This window comes from Passer montanus, unplaced genomic scaffold, assembly GCF_014805655.1.
Source record: "Passer montanus isolate IOZ18808 unplaced genomic scaffold, ASM1480565v1 scaffold47, whole genome shotgun sequence".
NCBI lineage: Eukaryota > Metazoa > Chordata > Aves > Passeriformes > Passeridae > Passer > Passer montanus.
The window spans coordinates 206,683-229,331 of record NW_024369596.1 but is presented as its reverse complement, the minus strand read 5'-3'; the positions used below and the strand labels follow the sequence as shown (position 1 = coordinate 229,331).

General features: G+C 44.2%; 1 protein-coding gene across 1 annotated transcript in view; it reads left to right on the top strand.

Annotated features, from left to right (window-relative positions):
* KMT2A (lysine methyltransferase 2A) overlaps positions 1-22,649 on the top strand; it is a 41,156-nt gene that overhangs the window by 12,285 nt on the left and 6,222 nt on the right. Inside the window, exons 5-32 of the mRNA XM_039721753.1 lie at positions 573-750; positions 1,123-1,357; positions 2,395-2,459; positions 2,967-3,338; positions 3,954-4,027; positions 4,642-4,770; positions 5,625-5,738; positions 6,792-6,938; positions 7,191-7,286; positions 8,078-8,198; positions 8,950-9,063; positions 9,378-9,562; positions 10,137-10,310; positions 11,119-11,229; positions 11,477-11,550; positions 12,026-12,219; positions 12,546-12,652; positions 12,795-12,932; positions 13,448-13,606; positions 13,895-14,012; positions 14,092-14,170; positions 14,413-14,573; positions 15,221-15,406; positions 16,004-20,300; positions 20,612-20,692; positions 21,189-21,253; positions 21,635-21,805; positions 22,322-22,396. Coding sequence (XP_039577687.1) covers positions 573-750; positions 1,123-1,357; positions 2,395-2,459; positions 2,967-3,338; positions 3,954-4,027; positions 4,642-4,770; positions 5,625-5,738; positions 6,792-6,938; positions 7,191-7,286; positions 8,078-8,198; positions 8,950-9,063; positions 9,378-9,562; positions 10,137-10,310; positions 11,119-11,229; positions 11,477-11,550; positions 12,026-12,219; positions 12,546-12,652; positions 12,795-12,932; positions 13,448-13,606; positions 13,895-14,012; positions 14,092-14,170; positions 14,413-14,573; positions 15,221-15,406; positions 16,004-20,300; positions 20,612-20,692; positions 21,189-21,253; positions 21,635-21,805; positions 22,322-22,396 — 8,020 coding nt within the window. The remainder of the gene's footprint in view (positions 1-572; positions 751-1,122; positions 1,358-2,394; positions 2,460-2,966; positions 3,339-3,953; positions 4,028-4,641; positions 4,771-5,624; positions 5,739-6,791; positions 6,939-7,190; positions 7,287-8,077; positions 8,199-8,949; positions 9,064-9,377; positions 9,563-10,136; positions 10,311-11,118; positions 11,230-11,476; positions 11,551-12,025; positions 12,220-12,545; positions 12,653-12,794; positions 12,933-13,447; positions 13,607-13,894; positions 14,013-14,091; positions 14,171-14,412; positions 14,574-15,220; positions 15,407-16,003; positions 20,301-20,611; positions 20,693-21,188; positions 21,254-21,634; positions 21,806-22,321; positions 22,397-22,649) is intronic.

The following is a 22,649-nucleotide window of genomic DNA, read 5'->3' as shown; positions in this document are numbered from 1 at the left end:
TCTGAAATGAAGATGCCCATACATTTGTATGACTGGCCTGATGTAGCAGAAGCCCAGATTCTCACAGTTGCTTATTTGGGATAGTTCTTTCAGTGGGAGATATTCCAAAATATTACCAAAACATGGAAAATTGCACTAAAATGCTCCATTTCTTTAGCATCCCAGTAAACTCAAGCCCCTTATCTGAAACATCAGCAGCTGCAAAACTCTCAAACACCCTCATCTACTACTGGCTTCTGCTGGATCAGTTAGCACCAAGCGCTGCTCCAATTCCAGTGGACTCTGATTTTTTTAATGTCAGTGCCTTGATAATGTGGCTTCATGAGCAAGTTTGCTTTCCAGTAGTGGATGCAGACTTACCTTGTAATTCCAGTTGAGTCAAAACTCTTGTTCTCTTGCATTTATCCTTTCTTGGATAACAGAGGCTTAGAAGGCCAAGTCTGTTTTTATCCTGATTCTTACAATCTGCAAGCTAAGATATAATTTGCTTAGAAGTCTCTATTGCATGTTTCTCAGTCTCATTTTGGTGATTTTCTCAGGAATACTGTCTGCTCTCATGTTCTGAAATCTAGGGGCAAGAGAGTGACTCATCAGAAACGTCAGTCCGAGGACCGCGAATAAAGCATGTTTGCAGGAGAGCAGCTGTTGCACTGGGCCGCAAGCGAGCGGTGTTTCCTGATGACATGCCCACTCTGAGTGCCTTACCATGGGAAGAGCGGGAGAAGATACTGTCTTCCATGGGGAATGATGGTGAGTTAGGATTTCTGTTTTCATCTGTGGGTCCATACAAAGTCAGCTTCTGGTGACTGCTGTAAAGGTGAGGACTTCAAGTGATTAACAAGGGAAAGTATGTTAAAGAGCTCTGGGCTCTCTATTACAGTCCTACTCAAACAGGGTTAATCCTTTAAGCTATCAGGAATTGTGTTAAATATGTGTGTTTTGCACCAAACCTGGTTCTGCTGAGAGGTGTGTGTGCATATACACGTGTACACATGTGTATGCACACAGTCTCTTGCATCTGTGTGGCTCTGCCGACGAACTTAGGCTTCATGGGCTAAACTGGACACTCCTGAATCATTCTTTGACATCAGAAAATTCACATTAGAAATGTTCTTTTGGTAGATAAGTCATCGATAGCTGGCTCAGAAGAGGCTGAACCTGTTGCTCCACCAATCAAGCCCATTAAGCCGGTCACCAGGAACAAGGCACAGCAGGAGCCCCCGGTGAAGAAAGGCCGGCGCTCCAGGCGCTGCGGGCAGTGTTCGGGCTGTCAGGTTCCAGAGGACTGTGGGGTCTGCACTAACTGTCTAGACAAACCCAAGTTTGGTGGGCGCAATATAAAGAAGCAGTGCTGCAAGTAAGTGTGTGTGAGAAGCTGTTGAGCTAATCCCTGCTCTGAGTGGGATAAGTGTACCCAGGGCCAGGAGCGGCAGATTTGCCCTGTGTCATGGGCTTGGACTGAGCTTGACCTGGTCTGAAGCTTGATCAAAGCAAGGGACTGTAAACAGTTTGAGAGTCAAGACCACAATTTGAGGTGCAGTAGTTATGAGCTCTTTTTCTGGAGTTCACTTCTAGTTTATTCTCGTCGGTGTGATAGAAGTGGCAGAGTACTGGGGATTGTTCAGTGTAAGATCTGTGGCTTTTGTTAGGCAGTACAGGATTTTGTAAGGAAGGCAATATGCACATAAATATTTATCTCTTATTCTCCTAGACTGCATTAATGAAGAGCTTGTCTTTTCAAGCTGGTGTTTATTTAGCTTATATACACTTTGTATATCAAAGGGTTAGGGTCTCTGGATCCTAACCCTGGATCAAAGGTGTCTCTGGATATCATTAAGAAATACTGCTCTTCCATGATTTCTTCTGTCATTTTTTATACATATCACTTAGACTGAACCTTTTTTCTTTTTAATTGCGGTATTAAATTGATTTTACCAGACTAGATAAACTGTCTGAAAAGGCAGCAGCTAAAGTGGCACCAGTAGATTGTTGTGGTATAAGAGCTATTTATAAGCCTTGCTGTGAGAATTGCTGTGTGAGAACACTCTGCAGACTGGAAGGAGTCTTGCTCTCAGCAGCTTTGCCCAGGCTTTGGGCTGGGTTTCAGAGCCATGAGCCTTGCTGCAGGAATGGAGGCAGAAACAAAGCCTGGCCCAGTCTACAGAAGACATTTTATGCCAAGAATAAGACAAATAGGGAATAAAGCTGAATAAAGTTAGCAAAAGGCTTGGTCCCCTAGTCTAGTCCCATGCCAAGAGTACTTGGTTTTGTCTGAACAAAAGTAGTGTATGTATTGATAATGTTATTTTCTGGTTTTGATGTTAAGTATTTACAGACTGCCCTCTTAATATCTGCATCTTTGTTCTGATTTCATGACATGTTCTTTCTTTTTAGAATGAGGAAATGTCAGAATCTACAGTGGATGCCTTCAAAAGCTTATCTCCAGAAGCAAGCTAAAGGTAGGCTAAAAGACTTACCTTGAGTATAGGACAAGACAGAAGCTTTTCTTTTCATAGGTTTTGCTCTCTGTGCTGTTGTTTTAGCTACACTGAGCTTATAAAAGTTACTCTGCTGGGAGCAACCTGCCTGCACTGTTGGTGGCAGGTGCAAGGGGCAGGAGAGATGTGAGTACATCATGTGAGATGTGAGACACATGCCAGTGTCTTTCAGCACTGGACTGGTGCTGACTTTTGCTTCCTTTTCCTTCCTCACAAAGTCTGCTCTCAGCTCTGAATCTGTTACTGCAGGAGGTTGTTGCTTATTGCTGTTGTAAAATAGGGGCTCTAGGTGTGAGAGAACATGGATTGAAGTACAAGCCAAATTTGTTTTCTGAGTACAGTTTTTTCTTTGACAGAATTGACAAAGTTCTGAATCAAAGTGTCTGTATCCCTTTTTAAGAGAGCAGCAAATCATTTGAGGTCACACTATTTTGTTTGTGTTGCTTTATCTGTGCTTTTTTTCCTTAGCTGCAAAAAAGAAAGAGAAGAAATCCAAGACAAATGAGAAGAAAGAAAGCCATTCTGGAAAAAACCAGTTGGACTCTGGACAGAAACAAACTCCTCAGGCTGTTGTACCAAGAGAAGACAATTCTGGGAAGAAGAGCAGTGAGCCTGCCCGTAAGCCTGTTGAGGAAAAGCATGAGGATGGGAATTCCTCCGTTCCCGTGTCAGAGCCCAAACAGGTCCCTGCGTCTGGTACCAGAAAGACTGGCAAGCAGACGTCCCAGCCAGTCCAGCTCCCCCCTCCTCAGCCACCAAGCTCAGGACCTTTGAAAAAAGAAGCACCTAAACTTAGCACTTCTGAGCCCAAGAAAAAGCAGACTCCCCAGCCAGAAATAGGTAAATGGGACTATTTATCCTCAATACGTTTGAGTCACGTTAAGTAACAATACTGCTGAAAGCTGGTGCATTTTAAACCCAGTGAATGCTTTACGGTGTGTTGAAATCTCAGCAGATTATTTTGGAAATTTTGCTTAGAACTGACTTCCTTTTTATTGACCTGCAGTGTATGTTAGGGCAGGGAGAAAGATGGCTATCCTGGTTGGGACTCTTGAGTTGTATAGTTGTGGCAGTCTTGAAGTGTATTTTCAGAATTGTTAAGTCTGGCAACTTCCCATTCTGAATGTGAAACCAGGAGGATGTAATCTTTTATACAGAAGTATAGCCCACTATTGTATGTAGTGCAGAGCAGAGTGAACAGTCACCAGCCAGGCAGCTCTGGGATTTCTGTGGCTTTGCACCCACAATGCTCCAGATTGTGTGCAGAGCAAACTCTTCTTCTAGTCTTGCCTCAAAGAAACTGCTCATAGCTGGGGAGGTGCAGCCACAGAAGAGGGTGGAAAAGTTCTAGTCTAAAACTCATCGCACATTACCCAGCTGATTTTTTTCCCTTTTCTTCTCTACAGGTGGCTGTTAGTTACTTGAAATACTCATAATTTTTCCCCCCCTTCCTAGGCACAGAACAAAGCAAACAGAAAAAAATTGCTCCCCGTCCAACTTTCCCTGTGAAACAGAAACCAAAAGAAAAGGTGAATACTGTTTTTTATACAGTCAGTAAAATCTCAAGCACCTGGAACTTCTGTCTAGAAAGTAGAACCATATTGCTTAAGCCTTTGCACATTTTTTTTATTTGGTTCTTAAAGATGTTAGGTTTTCCCTTGTGGCAGTATATGGATGGCAAAAACCATAGCCTATGCCTAAGATTCAGTTCAGATGTTACTTTGGCATCTAAGATTTGTGTGTTGGAGGGTGGAGGCTAGCTTTTCCATAAAAAAATGCAACTACTTTTGTCTCAGAAATAGCTCGATCGTGGAAAAAAAGAATTGTCTTAAGTAAAGGGAGCCTGTTTATACCCAGAGCCTGTTTATACCCAGAGTTGCCCCACTGCATCCAAACACCAACCCATGCTTTGATGAAAAAACAATGTGATGGTAGAGCACATGGAATTAGGACTGTACTTGCATATGGAATGCTCTTAGGGAATGGTTTGTAGAATGGTCACTTCCCTGCAGCTTTGTAATACTCGTTAATTTTGTGCTGGTTTGGGGGTTTGTCTGTAAATTATTGATGGTATTGGATGTAACTGCTGATTGAGTTCTAACGTCCAGAGTTGGGATTAATGCAGGCTCCTTTGCTTGACCAGGAAAAGCCCCCTCCTCTAAGCAAGCCAGAGAGCAGCACACTGAACTTGCTCAGCACTCTGACTAACGGCAGCAGTTCCAAGCAAAAGCCACCTACAGATGGAGTCCACAGAATCCGAGTGGATTTCAAGGTAGAGGACAAAATGTTTTAAGTATTTGAATGTCCGCTGGCTTTCAGACACTGGAACTAGAGTCCCCTGAAAGTGCTGGCAATAACTGCTGAGTTTGTGTGTCTGGTACCTTTCAAAGGGAACCGCCAAAATAGGAGCCTCATGACAAGTCACTTGGTTGATTTTTAAAAGCTTGTTATGCCTTTCTTTTCTTATAATTAGAGTACTGGATGAAGAGACACTTAAAGCTTTAAAACCTTAACTGTCAATGTGTGAGGATGAGCAAGAATTTGAGGTTTATGAAGAATTATTCCATTAAGATGGAACTTTAAAACCTTACCACAACTTGAGCCAACAAGATTTGGGGAAAATGTTAGTAACTTGTAATTCACAACGTTTGGGGTATATCTGGGGTTTTTAAATGATAATTCATGTACATTTTTGAACAACAGTGTTGAAATAATAATAAAATATTTTCCTAATAATTTTTCAGTTCATCTATAAATGTTGACAACTGGAGATCATAGTGAGATCTCATAAGTGTTTTATACAAATATGGAGCTTTAATAAAGTATAATTCTTCTGAAATTTCACTTCTAGTAATACTTGTGCAATTGTGAAAAGCCTTGTCCTGTTCCTTAGGTTTGCCTTCCCTAGAAGGAAGGCTCTAGCATGCCACTGAGTGCTCTCGGCAGGAACAGCGCCGAGCTGTGACTCTCCCAGAATACACTGTAAAGTAGACTGAGGTAGACGTTGGAATTATTTCAGTTTGAGGCATCTTAATCACAGGCCCAGAACTGAACAGGGCATGAGCATTTTGTACTGATGTTGTATTGCCTTGTTCTGCATGGTGATGTGTCCTTTTGTACTTTCAGGAGGACTGTGAAGTGGAGAATGTTTGGGAGATGGGTGGGTTAGGCATCGTCACCTCGGTACCTATTACTCCCAGGGTGGTGTGTTTTCTCTGTGCCAGCAGTGGACATGTGGAGGTAAAGCATTGTGTTCTGCTGTCGATGACTTAATTACAGCGCTGTACTGTTACAAAAACAAATAAATAAAAATTATAATGACCTTAATCCAGAAGAAATTAAAATAATACCGGTAAATCTGTCCTTGCTAGAATTTGTCCCAAGATACTAAAGGTATTTAAAATCAGTTTGGGAACTCACATATGATGTAAAGCAGGAGCTTTGCTCTCTTTTAACCTGAAATAAGAAAGACTGCCCAATGGTGCTAACAGTTTTTAGACAGCCTTGACTTTTCCAGGTGTGTCCATACGTGCCAAGAGCTGTAAACTCTTACAGAAACATAACTGGAAAGGTTCTGGCACTGCCTAAAAAGCTGGATTGAGGTGTGTTAAATGCATTTCCAGGTTTAGATAGGTGCCTTCTCAGTATCTTCAGACCAGCTGACCTGGGTGCTATTGCTCTAAGAGGGGCTGGGATCTGTGAGTGGACAGGGGAAAAGGGAGTTAAGTTCTGGATGTGGACATCAGTGCATGTGAGGTCCATGAAGGCCCTGTGGGGCATGGAGCCATCCCCTTCTTAGTCAGGGGCCCCCAGGGGACAAAGGATTCCCATGTCCCCTGTGAGCCTGCAGTGTCTGTGCTCTGAGGATGATTGTTTTTCTGGTATGACCACCCTTGTACAGGATACAGAGAAACTGGAAGAGCTTTGTAATGGTGAAGTGGGCTGAGCAGAGGGAGAGAGACTCTCTTTGCTCTGCATGTCCCCACTTCATGCACCAAGTGTGTCTTCTGGTGTAATTGGCTTGTAGTACTGGGATGAAGTGAGGGAGGGAGATCCTGAAGAGCCCTATAGGCCTTTTTCAATGCTCAAAGCACTTAGTCAACAGGTACCAGACCCGGTGACTGTGAGGTGTCCAGTCGCTATTTAGGTTACCTGAAATACAGAGTTTCCCTCCTAAAATCTTGTTCTGTCAATTGTAAAGCAGAATTCAAAATAGTTCGGAGCACAAGCGGGCTGGTTTGGGAACTTGGAGCAGTTTCTGCTTTGCTAAAACCTGCCTCTCCCCCCCTGCAGTTTGTATATTGCCAGGTCTGCTGTGAGCCCTTCCACAAGTTCTGCCTGGAGGAGAGCGAGCGGCCCCAGGAAGATCAGCTGGAGAACTGGTGCTGCCGTCGCTGCAAGTTCTGCCACGTCTGTGGGAGACAGCACCAGGCCACCAAGGTACCCCAAACCCCTGGGAGACCCAGCAGCACCCCCACTGCTCCCAGGGCTCCTCTGGATCCAGAGGTTGGCCAGCAAGCATGTGCCAGGAGCAGAGTCTCTGTGAGCAGGGGAGGAGGCCTCTTGAGTTGCTCCATTGCAGCTTCTTTCTCATGACCTGAATGGGGGATCCAGTAAAGAATGTAAAAGTCCAGAATTTTGCGTCCCTTTGCAGGGTGTCTGTACCAATGCTTGTTTCCCTTATTCCTGTAGCAGTTGCTGGAGTGTAACAAGTGCCGAAACAGCTATCACCCTGAGTGCCTGGGCCCAAACTACCCAACAAAACCCACCAAGAAAAAGAAAGTTTGGGTGAGGGATTTTAATTTCTTTTTTGGATCATTCATTTGTTGACTGATGGTAATGCCATGGAGCAGAGCTCTGCAGGTGGTTTGCTCTGATGCAGTTCCTCATCTCTTCAAGGCAAGGTGCCTATGGCATCAGAAGGTACATTTAGAAATAGTGAGGTGGCTTGCTGATAAGATGTTCTGAGAAAGCAGAGTTGTTAGAGAGATTACCCCTTTTTTCATTGTAGTAAATTGTAAGATCATAGTAAGTTTTTTGGTCATAGTCCCAGAACATGGAAGAAGGTCTTTAAAATGGAAGTGTTTACTTTGTTAACAATCCCATTGATACCAGTATTGAGAGACAATTTGGATTGATTTGCTAATTTGTGTCTTTGAAGCTTTTGTTCTAAGTACCTGTAGTGTATTTGCTGCTAAGACATTGTGTACATGTTTCCTTCTACAATGTACAGAGTTTAAAAACTGTTAAAATAGGACTGTATATTTTAGATCAGAAGAAATGCCACAACTACATCTATTTTAGTTGAGGGAAAGGTGATATTTTGTTCAGTGCAAATGTGAAGGACAAAAAAACTATACTGTGATTTGGTTTAGTGTTTTTCCTGTTGTATTGTCACCATCTTACCAGGGAGGAAATGAGCTCAGTTCTCTTCAGTGAAAGTTTCAACATTTAAAACTCCTTGTACTGTTGGGTAACATCTCTGCACTCAAGAAATAATAAAAATTATGAGATGTGTTGAAAGCACAGAAACTGCTGGATAAAGCAAGTAATTCTTGCCAAATGAATTCTTTTTCCAGATATGTACCAAATGTGTTCGCTGCAAGAGCTGTGGATCAACAACCCCGGGCAAAGGATGGGATGCACAGTGGTCTCATGACTTCTCCCTGTGTCATGATTGTGCCAAACTCTTTGCTAAAGGTACATAAAGTAGTGATTCTTTACAGCAGGAGCTTCCTCGGTTGCTTGGGATTGAATCAGCTAGTGTGAGTGGGCAGAGGGCTAGCATGGCACCTGAGCTTGGCACGGTCCAGGCAGCAATGCAGGCTGGTTGTGGTCGAGCCTGAAAGTACATATAACAGTTCAGAGCCAGGATCTTACACTGTGCAGTGGCTCACCAAAATCACTGCTTTGTTGTGAGAGTTCGGGGCTTTCAGCATGTAAACACTCTGCCACATAAAGGAATTATTGCACACCTGTTGGCCCCAGGCTTCAAATAGCAGTTATAGCAGTTGAGGAAAAGACATTTTAAAACACTTTTGACATAAAAGCAATTTAAAAGCAAAATTTTTATTGTAAAGTGGTTGTTCCTTGTGTCAGTTGCTGTACATGCCTTTGAACCTCAGAGGGCATTCTGAGGAAGAATCTTAGGATAGAAAGTCTTGAATGTTCAGCCTAATTTCTTGCCTATTAGTCATCTTTGTCCTTTCATTTTGCTCTTGCATATAGTATTTTGTTAGTCTTGCCATGCCCAAACAATGGCTGTCCAGCCATGGAATTCTAAAGTAGTTGATGGTCTTCTTGTAGCCTTGTAACAGTAGAGGGAACTGTGCTGGCAGTTTACTGAGAGGGGTGTTTGCAGCTGCTTTCTTAGCACCTCAGTAAGTAACCACACAGCCTTTAAGGTGTGTTTGGCATCCAGGCATCTGATAAGATCCCATTTTGTTTGCAGGAAATTTTTGTCCTCTCTGTGACAAATGCTACGATGATGACGACTACGAGAGCAAGATGATGCAGTGTGGGAAATGCGACCGCTGGGTCCACTCCAAATGTGAAAACCTTTCTGGTAAGGAAATCCTCATCCCCTCCGTACTGAGGAACATGAGGCAGTGATTAGACTAATCAAAGCAATCAAGTATTGGACCTTTCTACAGAGTGTTACTTTAACACACTGACCTGGTGTGACCTACCTGAAAAATACCTGTGGAATAACAGTGACATCCTGAAAGCACAAGATCCTCAAAGGCAGTGTCCCTCAATTAGTTGTACAAGGGGCTTTTGTCACTGAAAAGTCTCAGGCAGTAGGTTCAGGGCAGGGATTTTTCCTGTATCCTTCAGTGAAGCAATTGAGATGGTTTTCTCATGTTCTTTTGTCTCCAGATGAAATGTATGAGATACTCTCCAACTTGCCCGAGAGCGTTGCATACACCTGCATTAACTGTACAGAGCAGCATCCTGCAGAGTGGCGTCTGGCACTGGAAAAGGAGCTGCAGATTTCCTTGAAGCAGGTTTTAACAGCCCTGTTGAATTCCAGAACCACCAGCCACTTGCTCCGGTATCGACAGGTAAGCTGGAGCCTGTGCCCTGTTACTGTGGCATGAAATGTACATGGCATTCAGCTGAGTTGTTGAGGTGTTGCTGTGCCTCATGCAGAAGTATCTGCATCATACTTCAAACAACACGTGCTGTGATTTAGTTATATTTTTTCTTTCTTTTGTCGATTCCTTTGGAAGCAGAGAAGTGGGTATCTGATACAACTTGGAAGCTGAAAGAAAAATGGGGTAAAGTTCTTCAAGGAATAGGAGGATTTAGCTCTGTGCTGATGAAGGTTCTTTTCTGACAGAAGAACAGGATCTTTGTTTTGCAATATGCACTCAGAAATAAGACTTCTGAGCAGTGAGTTTGATCCTTATGCTTGATGGTTCTGTCCTGCTGTGCACCTTACAGGTCTCGGCAGAAAGCTGGTTAAGAGCTTTTATTTGTTGCCCCTACATTTTGGACAGAAATTCAGAACCCGGGTCTCCTTTCCTTCACATTAGCAAGAGTCTTTGGACCAGTAAATGGGCTTGGGAGAGTATCATCAGGAGCAGCTGCATTTCAATGGTTAACATCCCTCTGTCTCCTTGCTGGTGTTCACAGGCAGCAAAACCACCTGATTTAAATCCTGAGACAGAAGAGAGTATCCCATCCAGAAGCTCTCCTGAGGGTCCCGATCCTCCTGTCCTAACAGAAGTCACTAAACAGGAGGAGCAGCAACCTCTGGATCTGGAAGGAGTGAAAAAAAAAATGGATCAAGGAAGTTACATTTCTGTGGTATGTCAAAGTTGTCATGTTTCACTCTGTTACTAGACACTGTGAATTGCTTTATCACATATGGTGTTCATAACTGAGCACCTTAAGCCTTTTCTTTAGGAACAAGGAATCAGGTTATTGTCCTGCTAAAAGTAGTTGTGGCTGGCACTGGTTAATATTGGTCCAGACACAAGTAATTGATGCTTTTGTGGGGCTCTCTGCAGCCAGCAGTGGTACTTGGTCAGACCCCAGTTTGCTCTTAGTCAGACATTTATGTAAATAAGTGTTCTGGTCATCCTGAACATGAAAATTCTGACTGAAGGTCTGGCCAAATAGCCCTGATGCAATTGGTTAGCTGGAAACTAAGGATTCGTGGGTGGAGGGCTGATCTCTTCAGGGGTCATTTACAAAAAATGCTAGTGTTGACCAGATCGATTCTCTTTGCATAGACCAGCCTTTTCCTTTTTTTTTTTCCTAGAGAATTTGTAGTCTTGAGGAGCACTTTATATTGCAAAGTGTTTGGCAAATGTTGTGGTGCTAGGTTTTGACCAAATCCTCATGAGACAGCTAGTTTAGCAGATTTAAAACCAGTCAGCAGTCAGCTGAAGTGTATGGTTGTGGGTGTAGCAGCTGTGCCAGTCAGTTTACAAATTTAGAGGTCTTCTTGCTTCTTCACAGCCAAATTCCCTTTCTGCTTTTAAGCTGATGCTCTGGTTCAGTCTTACAGTCATCTGAATGTTCACTTGAACATTGTCTTAAAAAATTAGTGGATGGTATAGCTGTGGAAAAGACAATCCTGTTAATGTGAAGTTTTGTGGATTTCTTGCAGTTGGATTTTAGTGATGACATCGTGAAGATAATTCAAGCAGCCATTAATGCTGATGGCGGGCAGCCAGAGATTAAGAAAGCCAACAGCATGGTCAAGTCCTTCTTTATTCGGGTGAGCTGGCCTGCAGTTACTTTGAAATCTACTTGGTATCCTACCACTGCTTGTTGATGCTGGAGTCTAAAGGACTACCACATTTAACCTTGCTTGGGTGTTTCCAGGAATAAAATAATACATTGTCAGAGTGGTTAATGTTAATGAAATGTTACTAGTTGTGCATTTACAGTACATCTTGGCTGAATATCTTTGAAGTTTTTGGTATGTTGTCTAACTTTTCTAATGGGATGTTGTTTTCCTTTAGCAAATGGAGCGTGTTTTTCCATGGTTCAGTGTAAAAAAGTCCAGATTTTGGGAGCCAAATAAAGTAACAAGCAAGTAAGTAATTGTTCTGTATCCAACTGTGACACCCTGCCATTTGCCAGCTGGCCAAGCAAAACATATTGAAAGAGCCTGTTTGTGGAGTTGGAATTTCTGTTTTTCCTTTTTTTCTTTTCCTTTTTTTTCTGTAATAAGTTACACAGTAATCCCATTCCCATGTTTTATACACGCTTCTTTGTTTTAAGCAGCGTAACCAAAACTCTTAATTAGAACTAGGTGTACTGTGTGTTGGCTTGTCAGTCCTGACCTTCCTTCCCTCTCCTCACACCCCCATTTGGGGTTGCCCCCCTGCATCTGTTACCCTTCAAAGAAGCAGACAGCCACACCACAAACCTTAAAATGTGACTGGTGGGGAACATGTGCGGGCTGTAGGTAATTGGTGAGCTGTTGCTGGGGGGTGCATGTCAGAGAGGCAGGGCGTGAGGCCCTCTGGTGCAGCCGGGTGTGACACTGACTCCTTGCTGCATCCCAGCAGTGGTATGTTGCCGAACGCGGTGCTGCCCCCATCGCTCGACCATAATTATGCTCAGTGGCAGGAGCGTGAAGAGAGCAGCCGCACTGAACAGCCCCCTCTGATGAAGAAAATCATTCCAGCTCCGAAACTCAGAGGGCCTGGAGAGCCAGATTCACCAACTCCTCTGCATCCTCCTACACCGCCCATCTCTGGTAAGAGAGCTGATTGCCCATCAGTTGTCAGGACTGCCAATCCCAAACCCAGAAGTGCAGCTGTCTTGGAGACCTCTGTGACCTGAAATCATTCAGAGCAGTAACATATGAGGTGTTTCTGAGCCGAGCTTGGACCCAAGAATGCTTTTGCACCCACGTGTTTTCCCCTGAGAATGGAGGTTGTGCAGAGGCTGAAATGTGCTTTGCTTTCCAAGCTGGCTATTGAAAACTCTTCTACTGTGTTCACGTACTGACAATCTGTCCAGATGAATTTTTGCCACCCTGAATTTCAAGAATAAATATTGTTCTCTCTTTTAATTCTTAAGGCTCTGACAGGAGCAGAGAGGATAGTCCTGAACTGAACCCACCTCCAGACGTGGAAGACAACAGGCAGTGTGCATTGTGCCTGAAATATGGTGATGACAGTGCTAACGTGAGTATCTGCCCCTTTCCCCTTTTGGTAGGAGCCCATTTAAGCAGTGCTGTGGATTTGGTACTGTGGATAGGCTAGATGGGTTTTGTGCGTTGTTGTATCTTCTGGAAATCTGAAGAGAACATTTCCTCCTGTTCTTCAGGATGCTGGACGTCTTCTCTATATTGGCCAAAATGAATGGACACATGTGAACTGTGCTTTGTGGTCAGCAGAAGTGTTTGAAGATGATGATGGTTCTCTGAAAAATGTGCACATGGCTGTTATCCGGGGAAAGCAGCTGGTGGGTACAAGCAAAGAACACTTTGTTAAACTTCATGCTGATTTGGAATCACAAGATGGGAGCCCAGCTAAAAGATGGCTTATGTGCATTTGTTCTTCTCTATCCTTTCCTTGCAATACTTTTTAACACTATATATAGTAGAACTGACTGAAGATATTTGGAAAGTTAGTTTATCCTTGCTCAGTTCAGAAATATTGTGGAGACCAAGTGAAGCTTGCGAATGTGAGGACTGGATATGAAGCACAAGCAGGAAGGTCTGGGAAGGGCCTGGAAGAACCAGTCCACAAATGAAAAAATTGTTCCATGTGAGGAATTCTTCTTCCTCTCACCTCCTCCTCCATGTCTCTCGCTTGTGTGTGTGAGTCACTGTAGTGAAATGGAGCAGCAATGAAGCGGGAGAGCAAGCATTACTCTAAACTTCTGTCTGTGCCAGAAAACCCCAACTGACAACAGCAGTGGTGGTCTGGTTTTAGAAGAGATTAAACTTTTGTTTTTTTTCTTTTTTGTCTTTGCAGAGGTGTGAGTTCTGCCAGAAGTCAGGCGCCACAGTGGGCTGCTGCCTCACTTCCTGCACCAGTAACTATCATTTCATGTGCTCACGAGTCAAGAACTGTGTCTTTCTGGATGATAAGAAAGTTTATTGCCAGAGGCATCGTGACTTGATCAAAGGAGAGGTAAGATTCTTCTTTGACTCTCTGCCCCACTCTGAAGGTGGGGTTAGCCTGTAACTATGAGCACTTTTTAGAAGTTTATGTTAAATGTGTTTCTTGCTAACAAGGACTGGACCGCATTCTCTTAAAAATAAGTCAGTAATACAAGTGGCTTGGGGAAGTTTGGCAAGTGGTGCTGTGTGGTAGTTCAAAAACCAAAAGACCAAAATAAGGTTCAAGTAGGACAAACTGTGTAGCATACATGTGGTGGTTCCTTTAATTAACTAGTAGTTTTGTTGGTTCTTGTTCCAGGTGGTTCCTGAGAATGGGTTTGAAGTTCTTAGGAGAGTTTTTGTGGACTTTGAAGGGATCAGTTTGAGAAGAAAATTTCTTAGTGGCTTGGAACCAGAGAACATCCACATGATGATTGGTATGATCTAGTCTCTGGATACTTGATCCACCTTTGGTGCTGGAATCTGGTTCACAGAACTGTTCCTCTCTCTGCTCAGGTTCAATGACAATTGACTGCTTAGGAATTCTGAATGACCTCTCAGACTGTGAAGATAAGTTGTTTCCCATCGGCTATCAGTGAGTATATGCTGTTTCAAGACTTGATGTCTTTCAGTATATTTCACATCAAACAAGCACTGAGGTAACATATGGGGAAATTGACTGTGGTTTTTCCTTCACTAATGGGGACTCTGAAAGGTGGGTAGTGTGTTCTGCCAGGAAGGCTTTGACCAATGTAGTTTTGAGAAATGGAAGATTTAGAACAGAAATGAGGTTTACTCAACTGTTGAGTAAATTGGTTTGTTTGAATTTCCTTCCAGGTGCTCCAGGGTGTACTGGAGCACAACAGATGCCAGGAAGCGCTGTGTGTATACCTGCAAGATCATGGAGTGCCGGCCTCCGGTCGTAGAACCTGACATCAACAGCACTGTAGAGCATGATGATAATAGAACAATTGCCCATAGCCCAGTTCCCCTTACAGGTAATCTTTTAAAGACTTCATAGAAGTAAATTCTCTGTATGATTCTGCCATAGTGCATCTCTTAAACCAAATCTCTTAAATTTGGGCTAGAATCCAATTCAGGCTTCCATGTTACAGCATCTCAAGACTTTAAGCTCTTGGATGTACTGCTTTGAAAACTTGAGCCAAACAAACACTGCTGTAGGGATGGTTTTTAGCCTACAATCAGAGAATTTTCTAGTGATCTAAAACTTCAAACTGTGTTTGGAGTGTTGGTGTTGGTCTGTGATATGGGGTTTATTCAATACAATGTTGAATAGTTTTATTGTGGTTCTGTATTTCCAAATTGCTTCCTTGTATCCAAGGGTAAAGCTGTGAAAGATTTTTAAATTTTTTATAGTTGTTGTCATTGTTAACACAGGATCTTAAACTCTATAAATATATAGTGGAATTTCATGTGTAAGAGGAACAATTGCTACAAGTATTTGAAAATGTTCTTACGAGAAGAAACCAGACATCATCTGATGTCAGATCTTTGACTTTGTGTTTATTTAACAAATACCATGATTCTCCAAGTGGAACGTGACAGTAATATATACTTTATCAGATAGTAACTTTTAGGGCTCAGTGATGGCTTATACTGTTGTTTCTCTTTTACACAACAACAGAAATTCTTCCTAAAGACACCCGAAGTACACCTGAAATTGCAAACCCACCATCACCAGATCGTCCCTTGCATTCTCAGACCTCTAGTTCCTGCTACTACCCGGTGGTCTCCAAGGGTCCCAGGATCAGGGTGCCAAGTTACCCCTCTGCACAGAGGTCTCCTGGCTCACGGCCGTTACCCTCCGCAGGTATTTCTGGTGCTGCTGATTTTGGTTGAGATGTATTGTGGTAATATTTTTGGTTTAGTTCCTGTCTTTCTTGGCTTCTTTCAGAATGAGGCGTTTAGTTTACTGTTTCTAGAGAAAGCAGTGAAATGGCAATAGGTAGAGGAGAGGAAGTTCTAGCAATACACAGTAGAGATGGTCTGCAGAGAAATGTACAACTAAAACAAACATTCCGTTGGGATGAAGAAGAGGCAGGATTTGCACCATATAGTAGTGGTGAGCCAAAAACACTGTGATATCTGTTAGGGGCTTAATATCTCAGTATTTTTCCAGAGACAATCAGAAATCTGGTATTGTAATTCACCAGCTGTTTCTGACTAATGTTTTCTTTCAAACTGATGTTGAAAATTCACATCTTGAGATACCAAACCCTAAGATACAAACTTGATGAATCCTGGTTGATGGTATCAGGTTTTTAACATCTATCTGAAGTATAACCACAGTGTGTTCATGTTGATTTGCTGGGTTTTAATTTCTTATGTTTTGTATGAAGTAATTGGATATGCATTCATTGTGAAGGTTTAAGATCACCTGACAGTCTTTCTTGCCTTTGTTCCTCAGGAAGTCCTACCCCAGTGACCCATGAAATAGTGACAGTAGGAGATCCTTTGCTGTCCTCGGGACTTAAGAGCATTGGTTCTCGGAGACACAGCACCTCTTCTTTGTCACAGCAACAATCCAAACTCCGGATGATTTCCCCTACACGAGCTGGGAACACTTACTCCAGACACAGTGTGTCTTCAGTTTCCAGCGTGGGGGCCTCTTCAGAGTATGAACCTGCTGCCAAAAATACTGACCGCTTCGTGGGCTCAGCAAGCACAGGTCCTCCAAGTGCTCCAGTTCAAAGTTGCTCTACCAGTTCAAGCGCCCAGAAAACAGTGGCTACAACTGGAAATAAAACTTACCAGCTGGATGCATCTCAGTCTACAGAAGGGAAACATTCCAGCAGTTCAGATTTAGTAGCCAAAGGTGCACCTTCTAAGGGAGAGAAAATGAAAACCTCAAAGGACCCAGATTATTTGTCTCATACTTTTGTTTCTGGAGGAAGCTCCAAAGTGTCCACTCAGCCAACCAGTTCATCAGCCACGGAAATGAATAAAATAGGAACCTTTCAAGAGTGTTCAGGATCATTTTCTTCCAAAGAAGCAATACCCTTTCCACCTTTGCATCAGAGAGGCCCAAGGAAAGACAGAGATCAGCACATGGAACCTTTACAGCCAGAGAAAACGACTGTGGTTGATGAGATAGATGCGAAAACGTTGAAGGCTGCTGGGGTAAACAATAGATCTCCTGCAGCAAGTGAGCAGGTAGTTACTGCCCCCAGAGATAAACGTCATAAAGGCAAAAAATTAATGAAAGACAGTTTTAAAGAGAAGCATTCCGTGAAATCTCTTACAGAGACAAGTCAAGCAGTGGGCAGTGATGAACTGAAACCAGACTTTGGCAATCAGGGTTTGGCAACTGAACAAATTAGTCAGAGGTTATGTAATAATATTCCTGCTGAAAAAGCTGGTGAGAAGTCTCCATCTTCACAAGGGCCATCTAAAGGGTCTGCAGTGCAGGCTGAAGCAGCCCCTAAGGAATCGCAGGCACCCAGGAAACGCACTGTTAAAGTTACTCTGACTCCTCTCAAAATGGAAAGCGACAACCAGTCCAAAAGTGCACAGCAGGAAAGTGATGCTGAAACTCAGTCTGCAGGGGCAGACCTGGCTGCTTTGGCAGAGCCCTCCTCAGCTTCAGAAAGCCTGGAAGAGAACCCTGTAATTCAGGGAAGTCCAAATGAACCACCAACACAGGAATCTCAGAATAATACATATGAAAATTTGGCCATTCAAGATAACAGCTTGATGCTCCAGGATGGTGCTAAAGCTCAAGAAGAAAGCTCATACAAGCGGAGGTATCCAAGGAGAAGTGCTCGGGCCAGATCCAATATGTTCTTTGGATTGACTCCTCTGTATGGTGTGAGGTCCTACGGAGAGGAAGACATTCCCTTCTACAGTAACTCAACTGGCAAGAAGCGAGGGAAGCGGTCTGCAGAAGGACAGGTGGATGGAGCAGATGACTTGAGCACATCAGATGAAGATGACTTGTACTACTACAATTTCACAAGGACAGTGGTTTCCTCAAACACAGAGGAGAGGCTCGCATCCCATAGCTTATTCAGGGAGGAGGAGCAGTGTGATCTTCCAAAAATCTCACAGCTAGATGGTGTGGATGATGGAACCGAAAGTGATACAAGTGTCACGGCAACAACCAGAAAAGTCAGCCAGGTATCTAAAAGGAGTGGCAAAGAGAATGGGACAGAGAACTTAAAGCTGGATAGAGCTGAAGAAGCTGGTGAGAAAGTGCAAGTCACCAAGAGCTCCACCGTCCACAAGACCGACCCCAAGATTGATAACTGCCACCCTGTGAGCAGGGTCAAAGCTCAGGGTCAGGACTCTCTGGAAGCACAGCTGAGCTCGTTGGAAACAGGCCGCAGGGCTCATGCAAGCACACCTGCTGACAAGACCTTACTGGACACCTTCAACACAGAACTTCTGAAATCCGACTCTGACAACAACAACAGCGACGACTGTGGGAACATACTCCCTTCTGACATCATGGACTTCGTGCTGAAGAACACACCATCTATGCAAGCCTTGGGAGAAAGTCCAGAGTCCTCATCATCTGAACTCCTGACGCTTGGAGAAGGTTTAGGTCTTGACAGCAACCGTGGCAAGGATATGGGATTGTTTGAGGTGTTCTCCCAGCAGCTGCCCACCGCCGAACCAGTGGACAGCAGTGTCTCTTCCTCCATATCAGCAGAGGAGCAGTTTGAATTGCCACTGGAACTTCCTTCTGATCTCTCTGTTCTGACCACTCGCAGCCCTACGGTGCCCAGCCAAAATCACAACAGGCTTGCCGTCATTTCGGAGTCTTCACTTTCCTCCTCAGGAGAGAGGTCAATGCTTGCCATACCTTCTACAGAGTCTGGGGAGAAGAGAGTGACAGTCACAGAAAAATCTGCCTCAGGAGAAAGTGACGCAGCTCTCCTGAGTCCAGGGGTAGACCCAAGCCCTGAAGGACACATGACTCCTGATCACTTCATCCAGGGTCACATAGATGCAGAGCATATAGCCAGCCCAGCCTGCGGCCCTGTCGAGCAAGGGCATGGCAGCAACCAAGATTTAACAAGAAACAGTGGGACTCCGGGTATCCAGGTGCCAGTATCACCCACTGTTCCCCTCCAGGGCCAGAAGTATGTGCCAAACTCCACTGACAGCCCTGGCCCCTCGCAAATCTCCAACGCTGCAGTGCAGACAACACCACCCCACCTCAAGCCAGCCGCAGAAAAACTTCTGGTAGTTAATCAAAACATGCAGCCCCTGTACGTCCTCCAAACTCTTCCTAACGGTGTCACCCAAAAGATACAGTTAACACCTTCTGTTAGTTCTGCACAGAGTGTGATGGAAACCAACACTTCAGTGCTGGGGCCCATGGGGAGTGGGCTCACGCTGACCACAGGACTGAATCCGAGCTTGCCTCCATCTCAGTCATTATTCCCTCCCACGAGCAAGGGTCTACTGCCCATGTCCCATCACCAGCATATACATCCCTTCCCCACGCCTGCTCAGACAGGCTTCCCACCAAACATCAGCAGTCCTTCACCAGGTCTTCTAATCGGGGTGCAGCCACCCCCTGATCCTCAGCTCTTAGTGTCTGAAGCTAGTCAGAGGACAGACCTTGGTACTGCTGCTTCTACACCAGCTGCTGCCCTGGGCAAGAAACGGCCCATATCTCGTCTGCAGTCACGGAAGAACAAGAAGTTGGCTCCTTCTGGAACCCCTTCTGCTATAGCTCCTTCTGATATGGTCTCCAACATGACCTTAATTAATTTTGCTCCTTCCCAGATTTCTAACCACCCGCTGGACTTGGGAACCATTGCGAATTCAACATCCCATAGAACCGTTCCCAATATTATCAAAAGGTCAAAGTCTGGGGTTATGTATTTCGAGCAAACATCTTTGCTCCCACAAGGTGGGACCACTACTGCAGTCAGCACATCTCCCAGCATTATTGGTGCAGATGCCAGTCACCTCCCAGCAGGGCCTGTATCAGGCCTTACATCGAGTTCCTCAGTGCTGAATGTCGTATCCATGCAGGCCACAGCAGCCCCTAGTACTGGGGGGTCAGTTCCTGGTCACGTTTTGGGACAAAGCTCAGTAACCTTAACAAGCCCTGGATTATTGGGGGACCTTGGTTCGATAAGCAACCTCCTGATCAAAGCTAGTCAGCAAAGCCTTGGCCTTCAGGAGCAGCATATGACTTTGCCACCAAGTTCTGGGATGTTTTCACAGCTGGGAGCATCTCAAACTCCATCTACAGCAGCCATGACAGCAGCATCAAGCATATGTGTTCTACCCTCAGCACAGACAATGGGCATGACAGTCGCTCCTTCGTCTGCTGACCCAGAAGGCTCGTACCAGCTGCAGCACATGACACAGCTTTTAGGCAACAAAACTGGGGTTGCATCCTCCCAGCTGGACCTTAGCACAGTTTCGGCAACAACGCAGTTGTCGAGCTTTCCACAGCTGGTCGATGTTCCAAACAATACCGGACTCGAACAAAGCAAGGCTTCCTCATCAGTGATGCATGCCAGCTCAGCATCTCCAGGAGGCTCCCCATCACCTGGTCAGCAGTCTGCGAGTAGCTCTGTGCTGGGTGCCACAAAAATGAAGCCAAAAGTCAAACGCATCCAGCCATTGTTAGACAAAGGCAATGGAAAGAAGCACAAAACTTCTCACACATGGGCTGGTTCTTCTGAAGCTCACGTTCCCGAAAAAGGCGCTGTTGCTGTACCCCAGGTCTCAGTTACAGGGTAAGAGGAGAGTTTGGTTTTGCTCATCCCAGGGGTTTTGTAACAGTTTGGGAGAATCTTGCACTAGTTTCTCCAGCAAGTTGTGCAAGTCAAGGCAAATGGTGAAGTGCAGCTTTTGGTTCTGATGCGGAGCTGGAAGCGTGATCTGGTTCTCTCTATCTTACAAGCTGTTGTTGCTACTTGTGTAATTCTGCAGAACTGCCAAATCCATCTTGGCAGCTCCCAGTGGATCCATTCCTGCTTTCCAGTCTCATTTATGGCACACATGGGTTGGCAGATACTTTGAATGTTCCCAAATCTTTTTCTTCCAGGACTCCTGCTGTGAAGGCAGATGTGCAGGACGCAGCCAGCGTAGATCAGCCGTTGCAGAAGCCACACGGGCAGTCTGCAGGGTAAGAGTTGAACAGACCTTTCTATGGGATTCTGCTCACTTGAGCTGAAGGACATTTGTTTGGAGAATGCAGGAAGTCTGGCATTCCTAGTTAAAACCCCTGGGGAGCTTTCGGTGGGGAATGTACAGTCACAATTTGATGCAATATGGAATCATTTTGCATTAAGCTGCATGTAGTTCTGGGAAGCTTAGTGCCTGCTGAGGAGATGCTTATTCAGCAGTGTCTGATTGTGTGCTGGCCTGCACTGTAATCCTGAGTGGGGCTGACACAGAGAGCAGGTCACAGGCTGTGTGGAATTAGGCTGCTGCCTGCAGACTGATAGAGGCTGCAAAAAGAAATACTACTGAGTAGAATCTTTTTCCAACTGAATTGATACCAGAACACTTGACCTGGAAAAAGATCCTTGTATCTGTCTAAGACTACTGTTCAGGATTGGTGAGGAAATGAGGCAGGTTGTTAACTATTTTATTCCATGTTCTCCTCCTTCCCTCCCAAGGCAACCGGCTGTGGTCCCAGAACCTCAATCAACACAGAACTCAATAAATGAGCAAGAAAATGCAGGTATGTCACTTCTTCAAAAACACCTAGTCAAGAATTCTCCAGGACTGGGAAAGTGATGTTTGAAGATCTGATTTTTGTGTTTGTCATTCTGTCAGGAAAAGGGTCAGAGCTATTAGCTTGTGTTACCCTTGCTATAAGGGCAGGAAAGGTTTGTTGGCTATTTGTAGATCTTGGACAAATAGTTTTGTCTCTGATTTTAGTTTGTGAGAATTTCAGCACTTGAGATTTCACACTCTTACTGCAACACTCTAGAATCTTTTTCTTGACTGAATTTGCTGGTGAAAAGGCAAGTCAGTAAGTTATTTTCAGTCATGGAACACCAGGTGTAAAAATCATTGTTCTTTCCATTCCCATCTTCATGCTGGCTTCTGTCTTTTCTAGGCTCAAAAGCTCTCGAGGAAGAAGAGAGCACTTTCAGCTCCCCTCTTATGTTTTGGCTTCAGCAAGAACAAAAGAGGAAAGAGTGTCTTGGCGAAAAGAAACCAAAAAAAGGTTTGGTTTTTGAGATCTCTAGTGACGATGGTTTTCAGATCTGCGCAGAAAGCATTGAAGGTGAGAACCGTGCAGTGTTGGTTTTAGCTGTCCTTACTAGAAGTAAAATTATTACTTCTGATGACCTCTTATTTGCTTTATTTATAGATTTTAAAAAAATAAAGAGAAATCTCTTGGTGTAAAGCCCTAGAGCAATCCTAGTTCCTGATAATATCTGGATTCTATTATATTTTTATTTTGCAACATAATGTATTCAGTGACCCATTATATATATCACTGACCCATTTTGTTTTATCAATTGGCCAATGATGTTGAACTGTAGTTTGTCAAGAAACAGGCAGTGTGGATCACAGTGGAGTATGGGGTGTCCAGACTTTTCCTTCAGACCAGTTGCTGAGCACCCTGCCTTATGCCAATGTGAATTTTCAAGAGGATGAAAGCAATTGGATCCAAGGATCTTAATTTATGGCCTGTGGAAAGTTGGAAACTTCATGTTCTCCAATTAGTTTATTTAAATGCAAGTATCCCAGCACTTGGATACCCTGTCACCATTTGTGATCTGTGTGTGTGCTGCAGATGCCTGGAAGTCACTGACTGACAAGGTGCAAGAGGCCCGCTCGAACGCCCGCCTGAAGCAGCTGTCCTTTGCAGGTAACAGCCTGTGCTGAGCACAGGAGAGCAAACAGGTCTTTCTGAGAGGGTCTCAGACTCTTAATAGTTCCAGTTAAACTACTGCAGGCTTTATGGAGGGTAATTTCTTCCCACTGGAGGGATTAGAAACTCTCACATAGAATGCAACAGCTAATACAGTGCTGCTGTGACATCTGTGTGATGTCCCAGCTCTTTTTGACAGGCTGCTGTATCTTCCTGCTCCAAGTCTGCACTGATAATTAGTGTTTGTTGT